Consider the following 22,391-nt stretch of genomic DNA (forward strand, 5'->3'; position numbering starts at 1 on the left):
TTATTTGAGTAGATATATGAAAATGAGTCTCCTATGGGAGGTTACAAAAGTGCCTTAAGAATTTGTGGTGTTAAGGGCAATAGCCTGTAGTAGATCAGAAACACTTATGAGTAATTATTCACATTTGTCATGGGAGGAAAGAGTTGGCATAATTGTGCCAGAAACCTTTAATATTAGGATTGATTTTGAATGTTATGAGAAAGATGACTGAAAAAGTAGGTGGTGAAGATAATGCAGTTACATTTTGACCCAGTAAACTTCAGAGGTTAACTAAAAGCATGATAGAGCAGTCTGCAGCGATTACTTGGGCATCTTGCTATGGACTTGTGGTAAAATAAAGGACACTGGTTTAGAAATAATATTTATTTCCCCCCTTGTTGGAAAAAAAAAAATCAACCTTATAAGAGATACAAACAAAAATAGTTTGTTTAGGTATCTTCTATAATAAAACCAAAACAAACCATAGCAGTGATCATTTGGTGATGAGCAACAGACAAAAAGGGATTAGGAATATGGATAACCTCATGAGTAGTTTGTGAAGTATGACAGTTGCTTTGCAGAGGGGTCATGATAAAAGATTTAGAAACATATTTTGGTTCATATTTTCTTGGCCCCAAAGCAATAATCTATCCACTGCTGCTAGAATCCTGACAAATGAAAAACTGCTTAAAAAAACGCAAAACGACAGTAAAACAAAACCAAGATTTTTCAAGTAGCATGCAATTAGGAATTTTCAGGTAGGGCCAGATTAACACTACTGCAAATTGGATCACATCTGCTATATAGTTATTTTGATGTTCTCTTGTTGCGCAGTCTTCCTCTGCTGCTATTTTTGTAGCATGAGATGCAAGAAAATGGGGAGAAATTGTCAGTGAATTTCAGTGTCTGCGGGCAGCCATATGTCACAGCAGTGCATATTCTTCTTCTTCCCTTGACAAAAACAAGACTTAAGATAAATCTGAGGTCATCCTGTAATTTATAACTTGAGATAGTTTTCTGACACACTTGACAAATGGTGGAGAAATCAGCAATCAGATAATGGTAAGAGGTCCATTTCTTAAACACTCAAACTTTTGGCAATTCAGTACGTAATTCTTCTATCTAAGCTTACTCTGAAGTATCTCAATTTTGCATTCAAGTTTTTTGCCCTCTTCTTTCATTGTAAGCTATTAGTGCTTATGCATGTTTCCCAAAGAAGATAATATGTACAGCTGTCTTTTAGTAAGCAACGGGGAGGGTCTGTAGCATACCAATAGATAATTCAGGAGTGCTGAATTAAAACTTATTTTACTTTTGGCCCTTGGACTAGGATGAAGAAGTACGTGGTGCTCGTGTTCTTAAAGTTATTACAATCTTTTCATAGCTTGAAAAGCAACTAAAGCCTCAAGGCTGAGTTGTTTTTTGTTTTGTTTTTTTTTTTTAAGAATCTAATATTTAGGTAGCTTTCCATTTTCACGGATCTACTAACTTTCCTACATGGTAGGAATTAGCCTGTAAAACTAAATCTTTAATGGAGAAAAGTAGAAGCGTATTAAGATGCCCTTGTTTCTATAGTTTATTTCCTGAATTCACAGCTGAGAAGCCTGGGAGGTGTTCTGTTATTGAGAATCTCTTCTATAGAAAGCTAATAAATCAAAACAAAAACTCTGAGGAAGACATGGGTTGTCTTTCCATAAACTGAGGTCTGTTAAAACAAGGTAAATATATCTTAATATGAATAGGCACATATTCCTTTTAAAACCAGGTGCTGATTCTGTAAGTTAGTGCTAATAAAAAAGGTCTAATGAATAATATACTTATTTATCTTCAAAAATATTATGAATAAATGGAACAAAGTAACAAATATTTCTAGTAACCATAGGTGTTTACAGTTGGGGACAAAAAGTATATTCAGCGGTATAAAAATGACACATTACTGGATGTCGTCAAATCTGAAACAGTCTTTGACTACTTTTATCCTTTTTCCAGTCTTTTCTCTTTGGTGAAAGAATAATATACTGTAGCTGCTCCCTGTATTTTACTTATCTAGAATCAGAAACTAATTATTCTGAAGAATCTGAAAGGGTTAATATCTGATTATAAAAAAAACCCCAAAACAAACCCAAACAAACAAAAAACCAAACAGTCCCCTCCACAAACCTGCACCCATAACACCACCTTCCTCCACCCCCAAAAATTGTAGCGAACAGTCTGTTATGGTACTGCTGGTTATGACTGCATCATAATAGTGCGTTATTTTTCTTACAGCAGTCTTGAAAATAAGTTTAAGCTATTTGCATTGTAAGTTGGTAAATGTCAGCATGTTGTAGAAATGTCCACGATTGAGCTAAATGTAGACTGAACGAAAAGATTAAAGCTCTTCAGAGATCAGCTTGTTTGTTGGGAGTTATTTTTGCTTTTCCTCTCCTGGTTGCAAGCAGAATTATTCAATATTTCAGAAAGATTCTTATCCCTGGATATGCCCTTGGAATCTTGTTTCCACAGCAACACAAAGCTACTGATAAAACATCCCTTTTAAACTTCAAATCAGTCTTTTATTTAGAGCTGTAATTAGGATGTTTGCCGGTAGCATTGTGTATTTTTATGTGTATGTGTGCATATGCTGAGAGCAGCCTGTAAAACAGCCATAAGGTGAATAATCCTAGAAGTGTTGGAAGAATATCCCATGACGGGGTAAGCCTTCAGGCAGCGTGGCAGAGGAGTACTGAGGATGGGGGTGCCGACAGAGTAGGCAGTTGTTTTTCAATGGTTATATGAAGAAACAGCCCTCTGTGGGATGTAACTTTTGCCAGGAGCTGGCTCCTCTCCTCCCAGCAGCTGCAGCATGCTCTCACTTGTTCCAGTTCGGCTCCAAAATGAAACATGTGAAGAATAGAAATGGATGGAAGAACATGCAGCAGCCATTGTGGGTAGAAGGAGCTAAGCTTTGGCAGTTGTCCCGATCTGTCTGGTGAAAAGCTTTCCTTCCTTGAGAAGGAATTAATGGGAGAGGGGCTACATGTCAGAGGTTCACCTGAGCAATTAGTATGCTGTTTTCTGCAGGCTGCTCAGATACTGCGGTGCGCTTTCTGGTCATTGCGTTTGGAAGCAGCCCCACCCTGGACTTCTTTTTAAAAAGGAATTTGGTACCGGAGCAGTAGAAGGATAAAACACTGGCTTTAAAAGTTGTGTGGCGCAACTTCTTGGGTTATAAATGCTCATTTGTTTATTTTGTACAGCTGTCCAAGATGTTTTACTTAGTCAAAACTTTGTTGTACATTTACAAGATACTTAATATTAGGAATGATAAACTGTACCGCTAGGGCTTGTATTGATTTTCACATGCTGTCTTAAAAGTATCTAAATAATGGTGCTATTGCAGGTTGTCACAGGATGGTAACCACAGCTTGAAATAGGAATAATGTTGTGTATACTAGAGTTGGGCAGTTGCAAAATCTATGTTTAAATTTATCACATTACAGATAAATAGCACTCACAGCTGAATGGTTGCATCAGCTTGTGAAGCTGCACATCATTGGGGTGGAAATAAATCCTTCCTTCTGAATATTTAAGGTGTCAGTAACTAGGGAAAGTTCTATGCGTGATGATTGGTATATGTGGTTAATGATTAGAAACTGAAAGCTATAAATTATCACTCTAAAAGTTGTTAGTATGTGAACTGTTATTCCCACTTTACAGTTTTTTATCTTCTCTGGAAAAAAGTCTAGATAATTGAATTTTTTTGCCTTTAGAAGCAGTCTCAGTTAACTACTTCAGTGAAAATACAAACAGTTGTTGTGAGGTTTAGTAGAAGCTGAAAGCCTAGACAACTAGGTTAGACTGTGTACACTGGGACAGCACTTCCAGAATGCAAATAATCTAAATTTAGGACGTGCTGGGTGGTGGGTGGGATGTGTATGTCGAGGTATTCCTTTTCGGACTGTAGGGGGAGCACAGGTGATTATTAGTTGTAAAATTAGATCTCTAATTCTAGCTAAGGCTAAGCAAGATGAATCCTGCGTTAAGTGATAAGTAAGCTGTTATATTAACTGCAGCGAGTTAATGCATCGAGGGTTTGGATTTGCACTTTTTACAGTTGTTTCATTTGCGAACGCTACAAATGGACGCTGTGTGTGAGCAGCATATTTCTTCAGCAGAGTGCTGGAGAGTAGTGGGTAAATCTGGTGTTGATGGCAGGTAGCAGTTGGATGGAGGTTGTGAGGAACAGGGAAGGCTTTGGGAAATGGTTCAGTCTGATCTACAAAGGACCCGATTTTGTTAGTTTACAATGTTTCCTAGGTAGTGAAATATTGCTATATGGTTTCATAGGCCAAATAGGTGTCTGTAGCATATGTGCATGAGAGAACACATGACTCTTCAGTTCTACTGAAGTTCAGTCTAATATGTAGCTTTTACAGTTTTCTATAGCACATGTCAAATTGAAAAAGCACTGTTTTTTAAAGGGCCGCAGAGTTTACTCAAAGCCGTATTTGCTTTGAGGGCTGTGACTCTGAGAATGTGAAATGGTGTTAACTTTATAATACAGACTCTCTGTGTACCTGTATTATGCACGATATTTAAAATATTATGCATAAGCAAGTGTATCTAACTACTTGTATGATTAGCTTCTTGCTCATAGGAATTGAGATAATCTTTCATATGTTTAATCAGGTTACAAAAAAGCTCATATTTCAGAAGGTGTGACAACAGAAATAAATCTAGTGTCCCTTTTAATGTTTCAACTAGGTAGTCTTTCGGTTTTGCTCTCCTTAGCTGAGGCTTTGCAGTGGTAACAGCAATGCATGCTTAGCTACATTAGTGTGGCGAGATCTTTTGATATGAACAGAAAAATGACTGTATGCAGAATGTACACTGGAGAGGAAATTGATTGCATCTTTACTGCAAATAGTCAGCTTTTTTCCACACTGAATCATCTGTTTTATAGTTGAACCATCAAAAAGCAAAATTACCCATCCTTTTTTAAAAAACAGCATAAACCTTTTGCTAAGAAAACACTTCAAGTGAAACAGCTACAAGAGAGGAAATCTTGGTATATTTAATTGATGGATTCAAGTTCATTGAATCTGTACAAGGAAAGATGCATATTTTTCATCAATAACCAACCTTTGCTTGAGAAGCAAGAACTTAGAGATTTATCAAATATTGTAAGAGATTAGGAGCTTTTATTTAAGCAGCATCAGTTAGTAAATATTGGCATTTTGCCTTTTTCTGCTCTGCATAGCTGCTGCTGTCCAGTACTTTGAAAGGAAGTAAGATTCTGCACTGTGGGAGAAAAAAATATGCTTAAGTCAATACAAAGAAGGAGGTAGGAGGAGGTTTGTTTATAATGATAAAATGGTCCATAGGCTTCTTTCATTTCTTTCCCAAATACAGGTTGTTCATGCTTCAGAATTATTTCTAGTTTTGTTTTCTGCTCGCAACTTACCTTACTGGTCTATTGTAAACACCGCAGGTGATTAACTGATTAACTAAGAAAATTACTGTAGATGAAGTGCTCTTGAAGGCCACGCCAAGTTCCACTTATGGCACTTTGTTATTATCTATTTTGGGACTTATGAACTGCTAATGTGTTATCTATACATATGTAATAGCAACAGTTGTAATGAATACTTGCTTAGCATGTGGAATTTCAAAGCACCCTGTGGAGTGCTTTGAGTTCGGTGTTTCTAGAGGCAAATAAATTGTGCAGTCTGTCTGTGGTTATAGACCGAAGTTAGGGATGCAGACAGGTCAAAGTGATTCTGCGGAAAAATCATGCAAAAAGGATGTCACTGCATATGCATGAGCTGTATGAAGATCTACTGGCGGCACAAATTATATGTCATTTTTAATAATGAAAGTAAGAAATGTTAAGCACTTTTGCATACGGTGGTAACAGTACTGTCTCAAAAACACCTTGTTGCACCATAAATCTGCGTAGTGGTAGAAGAACCTTGAAGTGGCTAGGCATTTGAATTCCTTTTAGGTCTCCTTTTCTAATTGGATTTTCATATTTCATTCTGCTTTATCTGATCACCAGATACCTGGACATCTCAGGAGAGTAAGGCCAATTAGGAGAGTTTCAAAGAATGTTCTGGGACTCGATTATAGAAAATTGGTGGAATGTAAAGCCTGTTTGGCTGGTATGTTTATATTTTTATATGAAATAGTTGAGGCTAACAGAAATGTTTAAATGTAGGCTTGATTATTTTTTAATTTCCAAACAATGCAGTAGTGAGCAAAAAGAAATTTGAAAGGAACAAGAATCATATACACAGATTTAAATTCTAGTTTATTAAATTACCATATACTTTTAATACGAAGAAAAGTTATTATAATGAGGGGCTTTGTTATTCATATAAGCAAGACCATATAAAACATCCTAAAATTTGTAAGGATTCATAAAATTTTTACTAAATAATAACCTGAGTCCAAATTTTAGAAAATTACGTATGTTTTACTGAGCCTTTTTACTAGACTCAGGCGGTGATACTCGTCATAAGTGCGTAGGCATTTTGAACAGAAATACTGCTTTATTGGTATAGCTAGGAATGCTGTTCTGAGCTTCTGAAATCACAGTACTGTAAATGTAGCAGCCAGTGTGTTCTTTGATATGGGTCACCATCACCGTATTACCTCGTACCGCTGCTTGCTTTTCTTCATGTGTGTAGGCTGATACATTCTTTCTCTTCTCGATTTCTGTTATCTTTGGAATCGTACTTGGAAAGGTGTTTTCACAAATTCTCCATCCCTTTTGTTCTTCAACATCTGTTCTTCATGGAAGTGCCGACAACGTAGCTTGATGGAGCAGTAAAAGGTTGTGGCAATTGGAATTACTTGCAGGAGGTAGACATAGGGTGTGGAATTCTGCTGCTTGAAAGATGATTTCTGAAGGCTTTTCTGTGCCCCAGAGTGAATGGGCTAACTCAAGATGAACTTTTTGTCTCAAACTTCTTCTTGATTACAGCATATAGAAACAGACTCAAACTTGTTTGTTCCACAGGCTGATGAAGATGAATACTTCTTTCTTTGTTCAGGTACCTGAGAATCAGCAGACTCTAAGTCAGTTGGGAAAGTTAATGACTTGTAGATACCCAAATTGGCTGGCCATAGCACAACAAGATTTTGTCTGTTCATCAAACTAAAAGATACATGCCGCTGTTTTCTCTCTTCATTTGATAAAAATAAATGTAAACCAAATGCACCACCCCTATATTAGATTGAGTTCACATTCTTGCTTTCTGAATTGAATTCTGAATGGAATAACTTAATATTCCTTATAACTGTCATTATTGATTCTCTTCTAGTTCTGCCTATGATAACGTCAACAAAGTTCGAGTTGCTATAAAGAAAATCAGTCCTTTTGAGCATCAGACCTACTGCCAGAGAACTCTGAGAGAGATTAAGATCCTACTGCGCTTCAGGCATGAGAATATTATTGGAATAAATGATATTATCAGAGCTCCGACTATTGAACAAATGAAAGATGTGTATCCTTCCAAAGTTTTAAGTTATCTGCGTAGTTAGTGATGGTTGTTGTATTTTCTGTTTCGATTATTTCTTCCTTTTCCTCCTCTTCCTTCCTAAATTTTAATAAAAGTTGGCTTCTATTACTGTAAATTGAAAGGGAAGTTCATAGTGTTTGATAGGTTTATAGTTACATAGATAGATTTGATAGGTGAACACTAGTTTTGTTTGTTCTTTTTCAGGAAAAGAATAAAATGTTAATTTCTATCTTCCAAGGAAAAGAACTCAACATTGTAGAGATGATTTAGTTCAGTCACTTAATCCTAAAACTATATTTGCTCTTAATAGAGCTGTCATTAGAACTGATTGCTTTGAGGAGAAATTAATATGTCCAGACTTCGCTATAATTGTCTAAAATTTTCTTAAAGAATAGAATGGATACATCTGGGGGGGCGAATAAAGCAAAACACAACTCCCAGTTTTGCAGTGCTTCCTACATATGTGAAAAGTCTGAAACTGCACATGGGTAGGTAAACATGCTTGATTAATATATGCGAAAATGGCCTTTTTGTTATGCTAATTGTTCTTTCATGAAAAACTTGGCCTTGTGTAGATATGACTTCATGTGGATATCTAATGTATGAAGTAGTCTTAGCTGGGGGTCTCTACGCGAGATACAAGGCCTAGTTTAGAGTCAACCAGCTTAATTTCCCCAAGTCCGTGTGCATTGGTTCCTGTTGGTTTTGCGGGTCTCTGCAGGCAGAAATGTAATTGAATCTAGGTCTAGGTTTTCACTTCATAAATTGTCAATATATTCTTTGAGTTCAGTCGGTCTTATGTGGGGTTCTGAGGTTGCATTTCTGTGGCCATTTTGACTAATGTAAAGATGTCTAGTTGTGTGATCCAATCTGAATACCCAGAGGAGAGGATGGGAAGGCCCAACCAGAATGGCAATAGTAGTACGTTTTCACGAAATCCTATTTCGGTGAAAAGTGATCATGGAACTACACCCCAAGGGTTTTGCAGCCAAATTGAATTAAGGGAGAAGAAAATTTTACTTAACTCATTCCTGCCAAAGCAGAAAAAAAATCCCTTTTCTTTACGTTCATTCCAATCTTAGAAAAAAAAAATTATCTGACTGGAAAATATTAGGATTTAATTTTGGTAAGCAAAGGACTGTTGTGTTCAATGTAGCATAATAAATATATAGTAAAGAACAACAGCTGAATTTTTGAAGTGGAGAGGTGGCACAGAAGACTGATCAGAAATGATCAGGTCTTCTACCTTCATGCTTTTATGCAACTGGAAGCAAGTATCTCGAAGCTTATTACTTGTTAAACTAAAAAACAGTCTTTATTTCTTGGCATGCAAGATAGGAATCTGATCATATTAAGATTCCAATAAAAATCAGGCTCTAATATAAAGAAATAGAGGTTTATGATGATTAATTTGAGAGGACCATATGCTGATGCCTCTTAATTTTGTAAAGGGCTGCATCATGTAACAGGATTGATTTGATTCAAAACTTGTAAAGCAAGAAGCAACTACATCGTTTCATAACTCTCATAAAACAGACAAATAAGAGAGAAAAATTGTTACAGAAGTTTCATCTGGTACTGTATGTTGATATCTAACATGACACCACATTTGTTTTGCTGCCTTACATCTGATGCCTGACAGATACATTGTGCAAGATCTAATGGAGACAGATCTTTACAAGCTCTTAAAGACTCAACACCTCAGCAACGACCACATTTGTTATTTCCTTTACCAGATTCTGAGAGGGTTAAAATATATCCATTCAGCCAATGTGCTTCATCGTGACCTCAAACCTTCGAATTTGCTGCTTAACACCACTTGTGATCTCAAGGTTAGTTGAAATTTCTTACAAATTTTGCTCCTCATAAACTACCTGCTATAACCATAAATGTGGTTTTGTTACTGGGGATTAATGTGATTTTTATCCTGGAAAGATTGCTAAAACATTATTGGTTTTGATAAAATAATTATTAAGAATTGAGTGACTAAGAACTCACTGTTATGCTGTTTTAACGAGTGCATCACTGTTTCCATCTGGAGGCTGACTTTGAAACAGCCTCTTTGGAAGCTAGGTGAAAATACTTACCTGAATTGTGTTCACCTAGAAAATAAACTCAAACTGTGTATATTTCAAGTCTTGGTTTCTCTGTGTTTAAACTGTTAATTGTTCAGTGTTGGAAAAGGACTTCATATTAGTGGCCAACTAAAATGGCATGTGAAATTCAGTGCTGATTAAATGCACAGCAATTACTTGGAGAGAGAACGTTCCTAATTTACATTTTCAGTGATGGGCTCTGTACTAGTTAATACTACAGAGGGATGGTCTTAGAGCTGTTATGATTCTTCGAAAATGTCAGCTCAATGCTTAGTGGCATTCAGTAAAGCAAAACGAGTGTGAAGAATTAGAGCAGAAATAGATAATAAAACAGAAAACATGCCATTTATAACTTTCTGTTGTTTTTGAGTCCTCAGTTCTGTATGATCATAGTTATCACACTTCTCCCTATGATATCCTTTTAAAAGGAGGAGATAGGACTTCAAAGTACTTCTCTTCCTATCAGGAAGAACTATTTAGCCTAGGTCTCCTCTGCTGGAAGATACTGCTTGAGGAAAAGAAAGAATACAATAGAATTTGATAAAATTGTTAGTGGCATAGGGAGGGTGAATAGAGAACAGTTGTTCACTGTCTTTACCTTTTAAAAAGGTGGGCGGGGGGGGGGGGGGATGAAAGGAGCAGGTGGCATGCTCAAAGTGAAAGGGCATAGTAGTTAACTTGCAGCATTGTTAAGCTGTGGAATTTGGTACCACAGAGCACTGTAGATATTACAGATAATGTGACTTAAAAAAACACCAAGCAAGTTAGTAGAACAAAAAGCTGTTGAACGCTACCTCTGGTTTAGAGTCCCATGGTGGTAAATCCATGGAAGGTGAGAGAGACTAGTACAGAAGCACTGGAGTATGTTCCCTTTTACACTTTACGTTATGTATTTGCTGTTGGCCACTGATGGAACGAGATTACGGAGTTTACATTACTTTGATTTGACGTGGTACAACTGTGTTTGTTGCAGACTGTGTTTGTTGCATACTGTGTTGCACCTAATCACACTTCGTTTTTTATAGTAGCTCTAGCTTTCTCATTTTAAACAAACAAACAAACAAAATACCCTCTTCAAAATGTAAACCAGTTGCTGGCCATACAAGTTTGTCACAATTCCAAGAAAAGTCCTTGCTGTTCATATGCTGGTCCATTCTAAATACTGGCTACATGATCAGTTTGCTTTACATTCCCACTGCTACTTGTCAGCTTTTCCTAATGCACTGTACTGCTGGACTGGTCACCTCTGACTCTTGCTATGGGATTTCAGCAGCTGTTATTACATCAGGTCCCTTCAAGGCATTAACCCCTTCATGAAAGAAACGGAGTAAAATCTATGATGACTGTGCAATAGAAGCAGGAAAGAACAGTTTGAGTGTAGCTCTGTGTTATGTGCAATTAAAGGCAATAAAATGATAAAATAATAAAAGGCAATGTTTTAACACAAGTAAGATGGTCATGAAAAAGAAGGTAAGCTCACTGTATGGCAAAATCATACAATATGACCTTAGTGAGTAGTGTTCCAATTTCTCTATACGATTTTAAAAACAGCATGCCATTGCAATATGTGCTTCCTAGTGCAGAATATGGTAGTCTATAGGAGAGAGCATATGCTTTTTCATAACCTAAGGGCAACTCTGGTGTTCTATTAATACAGCATCTAAAGTTTAAACAACAGAATTGGAGAGAAAACTAGTACATGTTAGGCCTTGTCTGATGAATGCTGAACTTGTACTAACTTGTTTCTTTTAGGGCCATTCTGCAAGTCTGTGTGTCAGCTATGTACATGTGCATGCTTACAAAGTTGATTATTATACATAAACTCAAAACACAGCATACCGTGAAAATGAACAACTTAAAATCGTACTTTTGGAAGAAAGTTTATTCATCTTCAGTGGTAACGCTGTTAGCTTCTTTCTTTAATGGTGTTGAGAGAGTTGTTGATCTCTTCTGGAGCTGAGAGTCCTACAGGTTGTAACAAGAGATCCTTCTTTCTTCTCCCTTAAACATGACCTTGACTTCTGGATCATAGATTCCATTTCCAGGAAAGAAATGTATGAGTCTCTATTGACACAATTTGTCTGTGAACCCTGTAGCTTGTCCTCAGCAGCTGAAAGGCTCAGGGCAGAAGTGCAGAACCTAAAGCTGTTTGTTTCCTTAGGCTATGCTACAGACTTAAATGAGACCTTAAATATGACTTACCACGTGGTGAATGAAAGTTTGTGCACGTACATCATTTGAGTTAACGACTGTCTCTTGTTATATATTTTCAGTGAAAGATTAGATTTGAGGGTCCATGAAAACGACTACCTTGGAATCTCTCTCCAGTGAGAGTCCTGGGTAATAAAGATACTGGTCTTCTCTTTTGCAGCCTGGCATCTTTCCCATGAATGAGATTAATGTATACTGACATGCTACAGGCTGGAATATACTCTAAAATAGTATCTAACATTTTTAGAAATATTTTCACATGCTTTCATGATTATCTGCATCCAACAATTTGACCTGTTTTGCAGTGTTGTAAATGAAATAAATTACATAAAAACTATCATGACCATATAATTTTCCTAGGCCAGTGGCATTAATATTTCAGAAAATGACGTCAAAGTTATTTTAAACAGATTCTGAACTAGTATGTTGCAGTGTCTTCAGTGTACCAGTTTACTCTAGCTGAGAATCTACTTCTTTGACTTGGTTAAAACATTAACACGCTATATCAATATTATTTATAAGTTGTGCTTTTCTGTCTACGTAGTGAATACTCCCAAGTATTAAACATCCAAGAATTGTTAGATACTTTGATAGGCTTGAAAGGAAGGTGATGAGAGAGGGTTTTTTTTCGGAAAACTGGAAGTTATTGTTTGTTTCAGGATTTTACCAGTTACTCTAGAGACACAACTGTTTCAATTACCATGTTATCATTAACAACTAAATTTAATGAAGCCTCTCCTTTTCCTTTTATACAAATATATACATACACACGCACAGACTACCCAATGATACAACTTACTTCAGGTATTTCGGTGTATTAGTAGCACTGTTGGCTGTCATTTCATTTGCTTAGTAAATGGTCATTTGTACATGATCCTCATAAATCTTCCCATCTGCTTGATAGCTTCATCCAATTTTAAGCCATCTCTGTTTAAAAAAAAAGAAAAAAAAAAAAAAAAAAAGAAAAGAAAAGCATACTTGATACTGATTACGAGAACATCGTTTTCAAGAAGTGGAAGCTAAGTATATAAATAGAATGCTGGCATTTTTTTATTTATTTATTTAGTGGGGACATTATTCCTTCTCTCTTAGTAGCATCTGTTCTGTCTCTCCAAGGCATGAAGCACTGACTGACATACCTGGGTCTTTCATTATGCAGTTTTTTATTCTCTGCTATGACTTAGTCAAAATGCCAAGAAAATTTGCTTGTCATTATGTTGCTCCCTCACATTCTTTCTTTTGTTTTAGTTCTGATTGAGAAGCCTACCTTCTTCTGGTGCTTTGACTTTTACCAATTATTTTTCGAACAGGCGTAGAGGATTCGGAATTTTTTTATTTCTCCGAAATAGGGTAGTTGCTTGTTAAATGTGTTCTGTTGCCAGAGGGCAAGGACTGTCTGGCCTCACCAGGGTACAGTCAGTCTCTTTGCTTCGTCCCTTGCACGCGGGACTTCAGGCAGAACGCTGGCCTCTCCAGCTTCTCTTTTATTCTGCCCTGCTAATGCTCCTGGTCAGCTCTGCAGCTGGTGAAAACACTCTAACAGCCAAAAGCCTCTTTCTTGCAGCTTCAACCTTGATGCCTTTCTCACTAATGGTGTTTCTTCTTTTCTGCTTAACCTGTTTCTGCTCTAGTCGGCAGGGGCTTTTTGTCATTTTAATGAGCTCTCTTTGTCATTAATCTTCCTTTCCATCCCATGTGCATTTTTCTACTTGAGTTGAGAGATTCACAGACACCTTCTTTAATTCAGTTCTTTCTCCTCACTGTGGACCAGAGAGTGTCTTTCTTCTTTTGTCTTAATAATAACAAATCATAGCACTTTGCTTATGTGTAATACTATAATTCTGCACAAGTCTCCTTGCGGATAGTCTTATCTAGCTTTTTTCTGAGGCTAGGAGGAATTTTGTCTGCCTGCATAATTATTTTCTGAAGTCCATAAAGCTGTCCTCTAGAGTTTCTTCGCCTTTGTCTTTACAGGAGACTCTTCTGATTATTTGTACTGATTCTCTTCATGTAAGCTGCTAATTGCACAGAAGGCAGCTGCTCTGTTTCCGTAGCCTGGGAAAACCTTGACATGCTTAAAAGGGTTCTTTTTTGTTTTGTTTTCTAAGGATTCAGGGTTTGGGTTTTTTTTCAATATGTAGCTAAAGTCAGAGGAGTCATCCCATGCAGCCTGGCTTATGAATTTAATCATTGCCTTTTCTTCAGTCCCTCTGTTTAACAGTCAGCTGCTGTATCTTGTCTTTCAGATGTAGCTTTTAGTCGGCTGAATCACTTCTTCCTTAACTGATCTATCAATTGTTTCACAGGCTGTCCCTCCAGGAGAATAAAGGAGTAGGTTGCCAGGGTACAATGAGGTTTCTGCATTTTTGGTAGGATTATCCATTACCGTCTTTATTGACTACAACATATTATTACTTCACATTTTTAATATAATGCTACTCCTACATCTGATGCCTTGTTTTTCTGAGAGTACATATTCTTTCATGCAAATACACTTTGTGTGGAAATTGATCATTATCATAAACTGGTATTTGTTTCGTGGTAGCAAAAGCATATGAATGTGTCTAATGTGCCACTCAACAAGCTTGCCATTTACCTTTTGGAAGGTAAGAAAGGAACAGCTGCTGTACTCTACAACACTGTCTTTCTTCACATTTTCAATTTTCTTTATTTCTCTCTGGAGAGAGGACACTAAATAGCTCTGAAAGCCGTGGAGCCTCCTTACCAGAGTATAGATAAAAACACTTTTTCCTTTTTGCTGAACTCACTGGTCTAGATCAGAATTTTTTTCTTTTCATGGTTAGATAACCTGTATATTTTCCTGATACAGGGTTGAGAAATATTTTCTTGTGTTTTTTTCTTAAGCTCATGCTTCCTTCAGCAACCTATAATCTCTCCAGTCTACCATTATCTCATGATTGGATAGGATGTTTCTTGGGCAAAGATGCAGTTATGATGGTAGCTTTTGTAAAAAGGAGTATTGAACTTTGCTACAAATGTGTTGGTCGGTAATTTTGTTTTCTGGAAATCTTAATCTCTTTCTCTTTTTGTTTTCTGGTAAATTTCTAATAACAGGTTGGAGCAGTATATCTTGCCACCTATCTGGCAGAGAAGGTGTTAAGTAAGTGGAACATAAATTGTGCACCAGGAACATCTTTTTTTCCCAATCCGTTTATTCTTCCTGGCCCCTGCATGGCCTAATCGGATACTCTTTGTACTTACATCCAAAACATTTTTCTTAACCTTTGTGCAGTAATGTGTTTCTGAAAATATAGGTTACCATCCCTGTATTTGTAGGTGTTAATCATGGGTTGGGGAATGGTGAATTAGTAATGTTGTAGTATTGGAAACTGTATGTCTAACATGCTTTTTTTTAAAATTTCTTTAAAACCAGATTTGTGACTTTGGACTGGCTCGTGTTGCAGATCCAGATCATGATCACACAGGGTTCTTGACAGAATACGTGGCCACACGTTGGTACAGGGCTCCTGAAATCATGCTGAATTCTAAGGTAAGAACCATAGTGGACTGCTATGGTGCTTCTGTTGCTGATTATTCACGTGTGAGTACCAATTTTGCTTCCCCCCTGCTCCCCTTCTGTGTTCTTAGGATCAGAATGCATGCATAGTCTTGAGGAAACGTGGTAACGGATTTACAGTATAGCTACTGGCTTGCAATGAATTCGTGATTCCAGATACAATTATTGGATACTACACCTGAGTAAACATGTGCATGAGCTCCCATGTGTCCAGTTCCTTGCCAATCATGAGACTTCTTTCCATCAAATGCTTGTCCACAGAGCAGGACAGAAGTACTAGCAATGAGAGCATTTTACTACTGTCTTCATCAAGGCTTGCAAATGTTGCCTTAGTATTGTCTTGACATCTTGATTTAGGTTTAGAATGTATAATGAGAGTGAATCTGATTCTGAAGGCCTGTGATCTTTGTTGTGTGTCAATCTTAATTGCATTCCCATAGTCTTAATGAAATCATCCCTTTGTTTTTTTTATACTTGGAATTATTCTTATGTTCTGTGGCTGTTTTAAGATGTATCAGGTTCCTGAACGGTGTGAGTAATGGGTATCCTTCATAACCTTTGCATTAGTTTCTACAGCCACACATCTGTTCGCAAAATACCTATGTGGCATCTGTGTCTGTGTTTTATATTCCTCAAAGACTCTGCTGTTTCTGTAGGATTATTGCTTCATTGGTTGTTGGGTTTGATTTGTTGTGGCAATAGTGTGTATCTAATGCGCTCCTAGAAAATAGTCATCTGACCAATCGAAGGGGTTTTTCCCCAGCTTCTTGTGCTTTAAACTCGCATTGAGGCCATAAACATAGGGCAACTTAACCTTATTTCTGATATCCACATAGATTTGTCAGCAGCTTTTACAAGGAAGTATTTTGTGTGTTTCTTAAGAGGTGGTCGACTTCAATTTTCCTGGCCTATAGCAGGATTCCTTTTAGAATTACAGTGCCTTGAAAACAAATGGTCAAGTGATCGCTGAAGCGGGTGCTGAGGTGGCTGTGGATTCAGCAAAATTATTAGCTTTTGTTGGAAGCTCCCAGCTAACGGGAGCAGGAGTAGTGGGCAGCAGGCTATGGGAGAATAAGGCAAGGGAGCTTATGGGGCCAGGGGTTCTTGAGGTGAACTTGCCCCCACTAGTGTTACCCAGGCACTAGTGTAACTAGTGTGCTTCTGAACAAAAGCCTTTTCTTATGGATAACACAGGTTATCCATGCGCATGAAAATACGGCCATTTGTTCCATTCTTATATCCTGTTGTTAGCCTTCTCACATCATCTTTACTACTTACCTGTTGTGTTTTACAAATCAGCTAACCAACAATCTATTTTGCCCTTTCATCCCTTTGATGCGGAAGGCTCCTTACTTCTGTGGTATTTAGATCCTATTAGGAAGAAGGATGGCTTTTTTTTTTTTGCATGTGTTTAGCATACTGTTAGGAGCTGTAGAATTAAGAAGAATAGCTTGTTTCCAAAATTTGTTAGTGTAAAGTGGTTATAAAACTGGGGAGTCTCAAAAATTTGCAGTTGGTAATATGTTTAGCTAAACTTAGAGAATCCTTTGGAAAAGCGTATCTTGCATACTTCAGTTCTTGCTACTCCTTTGAATTATTAAGAATAATTCTTAATTATTTCATTCTGTACAGAAAAATCAAACAGCATGAAAAAGCATGACTCATCTAAAAAAAAAAAAGGAAAGATCTATTTGCATGCACTTTCAAAATTTACTAAAGTAACATGTTGCTGCAATTACGCAAAAATGTCTTTGACAAAAGTGTGTTTTTGCTTTACTTGCAGGGTTACACCAAGTCTATTGACATCTGGTCAGTAGGCTGCATTCTGGCAGAGATGCTCTCCAACAGACCTATCTTTCCAGGAAAACACTACCTTGACCAACTTAACCATATCCTTGGTAAGCTTTCTGTAAAAGTAGCATTTCCACATCCGTCTGTTTCTCTCCATTTTTTCTACCGGCTAAACTGGTCTTGGTCAGTCATTTCTTTCTCTTGTTGGTCAGTGTATAACATATGGATCTGTAGGTGTATCATCTGTTCCCTGTAGTTATTTCTGCAGTGATTTCTACAACAAATCATTGATTTGGGGGGCAACTAGAGGATACTTACCAATTTATTTACTACATCAGCAGAGATGTTTTTAAAATAGAAAAATAAAAGAAAAAGCTCAAATATACTATTAGGTCCAGGTCAAAGTTTTTTTCAAATTTCTATAGATACGCCACTTAATTGGATCTTTTAAACAGATTACTGATCATTAGAAAACTCAAATGCATTTGTTTATTTACAAGAAGAAAAAACCCTTTTAGTAAAGTTTCTAAAAAACTTTGAAGGTATTCTGCACTCTTAAAACATTTAGTCTGAAATCTTCCCAGCAGTTTTAATATTGAGTTTTAGCAAATGTGATATAACCGTTTTAATGTGCTTTTCATAGAATGCAGTACTGTTTGTATTTTTTTTTTTAGGTATACTTGGATCCCCTTCCCAAGAAGATTTGAATTGTATAATAAATTTAAAGGCCAGAAACTACTTGCTTTCCCTACCACACAAAAATAAGGTACCATGGAACAGGCTGTTTCCAAATGCTGACCCCAAAGGTATTTTATGCTCTATTACATTGTATCAGATCTTCAGAAATGGAAATAAGCACCAAAAGTAATGGCAGGATGGGATTTCTAAAACCACCCTAAGAATTTATCTTTATCTATATTGGAAATAGAACATGCAGGTCCCCTAAAATGGCAGTATAAATCTAATATAAAATCATAAACCAGCCTGAAACCCTCATAGTAGCTTATCTTTTTAAAGCAATTTTTAATAACTCTGAGATTATGTGTTGTGGTGTTTGATCTTTAACTTACATGTAAAACGTAAATCCTAACTCTTGTTATTGTCTTTGAAAGCATGATACATTACTCAAGTACTGAACATAGGCATTGGATTTTGACATAGGCATCAAACAAATTTGAACTTTGTTTCTAAGATCAGATATGAGATAGTTGCTTATTGCTGAACTCAGTATAGTTTGTGCAGACTGCATGTCAGTTCTAGATCAAACAGGATAATACCAATCAAAGTATGGGTCCTTCGGCAGTATGAAAGGTTAAAATTTAACGGGTTAAACAATTCATGATAAGAGGAGCAGAAGTTATAAAAGCAAGGAATGTAATAATTGTTGCCTTTCTTAACAAGGCTTTAGTAAAGGGTAAATATGATTTTGTTTTGCTAGATAGCTATTAACTTGCCTTTTAAATTCTGCTTCATGCAGTTTAAGGGTGGTTGTATTCACAGTACAGTGCTCTTCTACCGGCTCTTTTTTTTTCTTTTGTTTTTTAAACTGATATGATAATTTACTCTTAGTGAATATGATCAGGTACTGAACTACCATGTAAAAGCTGATTTCTGCAGATGGAACTGTGTAGAGCTGATTATCCTTATCAATCAGAGAAACAGCAGTGATTTATTCTGCTTTTATAATAGTGCTCATCAATGTGAGAATTTTTACCGTGGGCTTCTGACAGCTCAAATTGTAGCAATGCTGATACGCTTAGCTGCTAGGGGAACATGCAGTTTGCATGACTTCTGCAACACCTTTTCATCTAAATCTTCAGAGTAGCTTTGACAGAGCAGTTTTCCAAAAAGCTATTTGTCAATCATTTCAGTAAAAAGCATTGTGCACGACATGCTTTAGCATGGAGTGAGCGTATGAGTTTCCAGTGTTGAGAAAACCACATCAAGATATTTAATGTTAATTGCTGTGCAAGTTTGCAGCTTTTTCAAGCTGCCACTGAATGCAGTGGTAAAGTTCTGTCTCTTCTACAATGCTTGGTATGCATCTTATCCTGATGCAAAACTACAACTACTTTACTGCAGTGAGAAGCCTCTATTTAAGTTCCGTGTCATAAATGATGTGGTAAGGAGAAGAAATGGAATGGAACTTAGGATACTGCAGATATCTTCAGGCTTCTTGCTCCTATAATCATTCTGTTTTCTTTTCTTGGAGAAGGGAAATGTGCTACAATCTAAGTAGCTGAACAATTGCAGTAACTCTGACTTGTAATGTTTGTCCAGAATTTCATCAGACCTCACTCTCTGTTTTACAGGATCTTCAGGTTCTCTATGGGTTTTTTATGAATTGTCTTCAACAGATTTTACCTGAATCTCACGAATATGAATTTATTTGCATCTTAGCTGGAGAGTGTCTTCTGGGCTGCTAGTTATGCTATAGTAATTCACTGTGATGATCTAGAACTCCTAATGACTTCTGGATGACATTTTCCTCATTAAACAGCCAAGTTTTCTTTTCAGAATAAGAACATATTCTTGATTACTTACTCATTTCAGAAAAGCTCTCTCTTGGTTTGGATCTATTTGAGTGAAGAAAAAGCCTGATCTATTCAATTTCTGCCGTAGTTAAAAACAGATTGTACCACAGGGTTCTATGCATTTCTTCCCTCGACATTCGTTCTGACGCTGAAGAGCCTTTGAAAGGGTATACCTCCATCAGACCAGATCGTGCCAAAGGCAACTGTAACCCGGGAATGCCAATAAGATGGGCAGACGGAGATACTCTGCCCCAGTCACAGGAAGCAATCTGCTGCTTCTGTCACTGCTGGGAAATTCCAGCTGTAAATTGAAATTAGCACAAAACTTAGGGTAGCACGTATTTTCTATGTAATATCATTTTTTATAACACTTCTGTACTTTGGATTGTGTATTAAACTCTTGCTCACTTTTTTTTCCTTTTAGCACTTGATTTGTTGGATAAAATGTTGACCTTTAATCCTCATAAGCGGATTGAAGTGGAGCAAGCTTTAGCCCATCCATATCTGGAGCAGTATTATGATCCAAGTGATGAGGTAAAGACATTGTTAAAATGTAAATGTTCATGAAATGATGTAACAGGTTATTTTCTTCATTAGTTTAAGGACAGTGTTTCTACTGTTCTAATGGAGCTGAAGAATGAATTGCATCAATTTACCAAAATTTTGTGTTTCTTGTTCTAGTACAACATTTTGGAGGCGCCACACAATAAATAGATGCTAAGGTGTACTCTCCTGAAAATGGAACTTCTCAGCTCGCTATGGTCTTGTTTCATAATGTCTGAGATAAAGGAGGAGAATAACTGAGTTTGCCATCAGATTATACATTTAAAACTCCCAAATCTGAACTCACTGTAGTTTAGTATACAATTCTGATGAGATTTCGGGTCACTTTTGGTGAAGAAGTAGGAGAGGAGGAAATAAGCTAGTCTTCCTTAAGGGACAGATATGTTTATTCCGAGAAATACAGATGTTTCAGACAAATTTTTCTTCAGGTAGATACTAAGTTCTGAGCCTTTAACAAATATTTTAACTTGTCGTTTCGATTTGAGTAGCTACTTACAATGGTTTGCTTTAAAATTTGGTAAACTACTATATGTAAAGCACACAAAGGACTAATAGAATGAGTTCTTCCTTGAAGACTGAACACTATTAGATATTTCTGTGAAGCACATTTTCAGATTTTTTTTCCCCATACAAGGACTGCGTGACATTCAACAGAACAGTAATATTAAGAAAAGTAATAATGTTTCTTTATATTATTAAGCCTGTAGCTGAAGCACCCTTCAAGTTTGATATGGAGTTGGATGACTTGCCGAAGGAAAAGCTGAAAGAACTGATTTTTGAGGAAACTGCTAGATTCCAGCCAGGATATCGATCTTAAATTGTGCATAGGTAAAGTCACAGCAATACGAAACCACTTGGGCAGGGGGAAGAATTTTGGAACTTTGTTACCACTAGTGAAATGTAGAACTTACCTTTTCTATTGATGTGATAACTAGCTGTCAAAGGATAGCTTTATGCTGATTCATTTGACCTCAGTCCTATTCTGTTGTTGAAGAAACAGTTTAGTTTTGCCTACAACATTGAAGTGTCTACAGGGAATCCAGGCAATTGTCTGAGTTGTTTACCTAGTTTTTAGGTTATATTTAAGGAATAAGAATTACATTTAAATAGTGCTGCTCAGAATAAAAGCTATAGTAACACTTTGAAATGCAAATTTTATTCAAAAAACATTTTAAAGGGGTGATGTTCTTTATATATTACAGACTATTTTGTCATATGGCTTCAAAGGTTTTTAAAAAAATTCTTCCTTAAATGTAATGTGCAGAGGAGAAAGCTCTTAAATTATTTTAAAGGGAAAAAAAAAAAAACATGGAGCTTTGGTATGATTTAACTTCAGTTTTAAGTACCTCTGAAATAGTGTGAGTAAATAAGAATAGGTATCTAAATATTCATAAATTTGTTATGATTAATCTTCCTAATATTTTGAAGATTTAAAATTTTAATTTAAAATGTAATGTACTGATATTCACTGTTTCTGACTTTTTTCTTTTTTTTTTTTTTTTTTTTTTTTTTTGTTAAATCAATGAATTTAACTGGTCTTCATATACCATGAGGCTTGCAAGTCTCAGTAGTTTCATACAAAATTGGTCAAATACTGACTTGGAAGATTTTTGTAATACTTAGAATCATAGAATCACAGAATGGTTTGGGTTGGAAGGGACCTTTAAAGGTCACCTAGTCCAACCCCCTGCCGTGGGCAGGGACATCTTCAACTCGATCAGGTTGCTCAGAGCCCCGTCCAACCTGACCTTGAATGTTCCCAGGGATGGGGCATCTACCACCTTTCTGGGCAACCTATGCCAGTGTCTCACCACCCTCATCATAAAAAAATTCTTCCTTGTGAAACTTCTGTGATACTAATTGTTTAAAATATCAAAGTTTTGTGACTGGAAAAGAAAAACAAACCAATGAAGACAGCCTAATCTAGGTTGCCTCTTTTATGGTCTTAAAAGTAGTTTCTGTGCTATTCTCCATCAACAGTAGTGGTCTACAATCACCGTTTTTTGGTGGTTCCAGCAGAAAGGTTATGTTTTGAGCCAGTGAACTTCCTCACTGCAAGAAATTCATGAAAGAAAGAAAAAAAAAAAAGGAGAGGAAACTTTTGAAAATACAGTTTTTACTGAAATAGGGTAACTTCTGTTGCCACTGGCTTGAATATTCAAATGTATAGAAG

At 36.6% G+C, this 22,391-nt stretch overlaps 1 protein-coding gene across 1 annotated transcript in view; it reads left to right on the forward strand.

Annotated features, from left to right (window-relative positions):
• Window positions 1-22,391, forward strand: part of MAPK1 (mitogen-activated protein kinase 1) — a 37,910-nt gene that overhangs the window by 10,339 nt on the left and 5,180 nt on the right. Inside the window, exons 2-8 of the mRNA XM_075167976.1 lie at window positions 7,287-7,469; window positions 9,127-9,316; window positions 15,186-15,302; window positions 17,113-17,227; window positions 17,795-17,926; window positions 20,079-20,188; window positions 20,919-21,046. Coding sequence (XP_075024077.1) covers window positions 7,287-7,469; window positions 9,127-9,316; window positions 15,186-15,302; window positions 17,113-17,227; window positions 17,795-17,926; window positions 20,079-20,188; window positions 20,919-21,035 — 964 coding nt within the window. The 3' untranslated portion in view covers window positions 21,036-21,046. The remainder of the gene's footprint in view (window positions 1-7,286; window positions 7,470-9,126; window positions 9,317-15,185; window positions 15,303-17,112; window positions 17,228-17,794; window positions 17,927-20,078; window positions 20,189-20,918; window positions 21,047-22,391) is intronic.

This window comes from Calonectris borealis, chromosome 18 (assembly GCF_964195595.1).
Source record: "Calonectris borealis chromosome 18, bCalBor7.hap1.2, whole genome shotgun sequence".
Taxonomy (NCBI): Eukaryota; Metazoa; Chordata; class Aves; order Procellariiformes; family Procellariidae; genus Calonectris; species Calonectris borealis.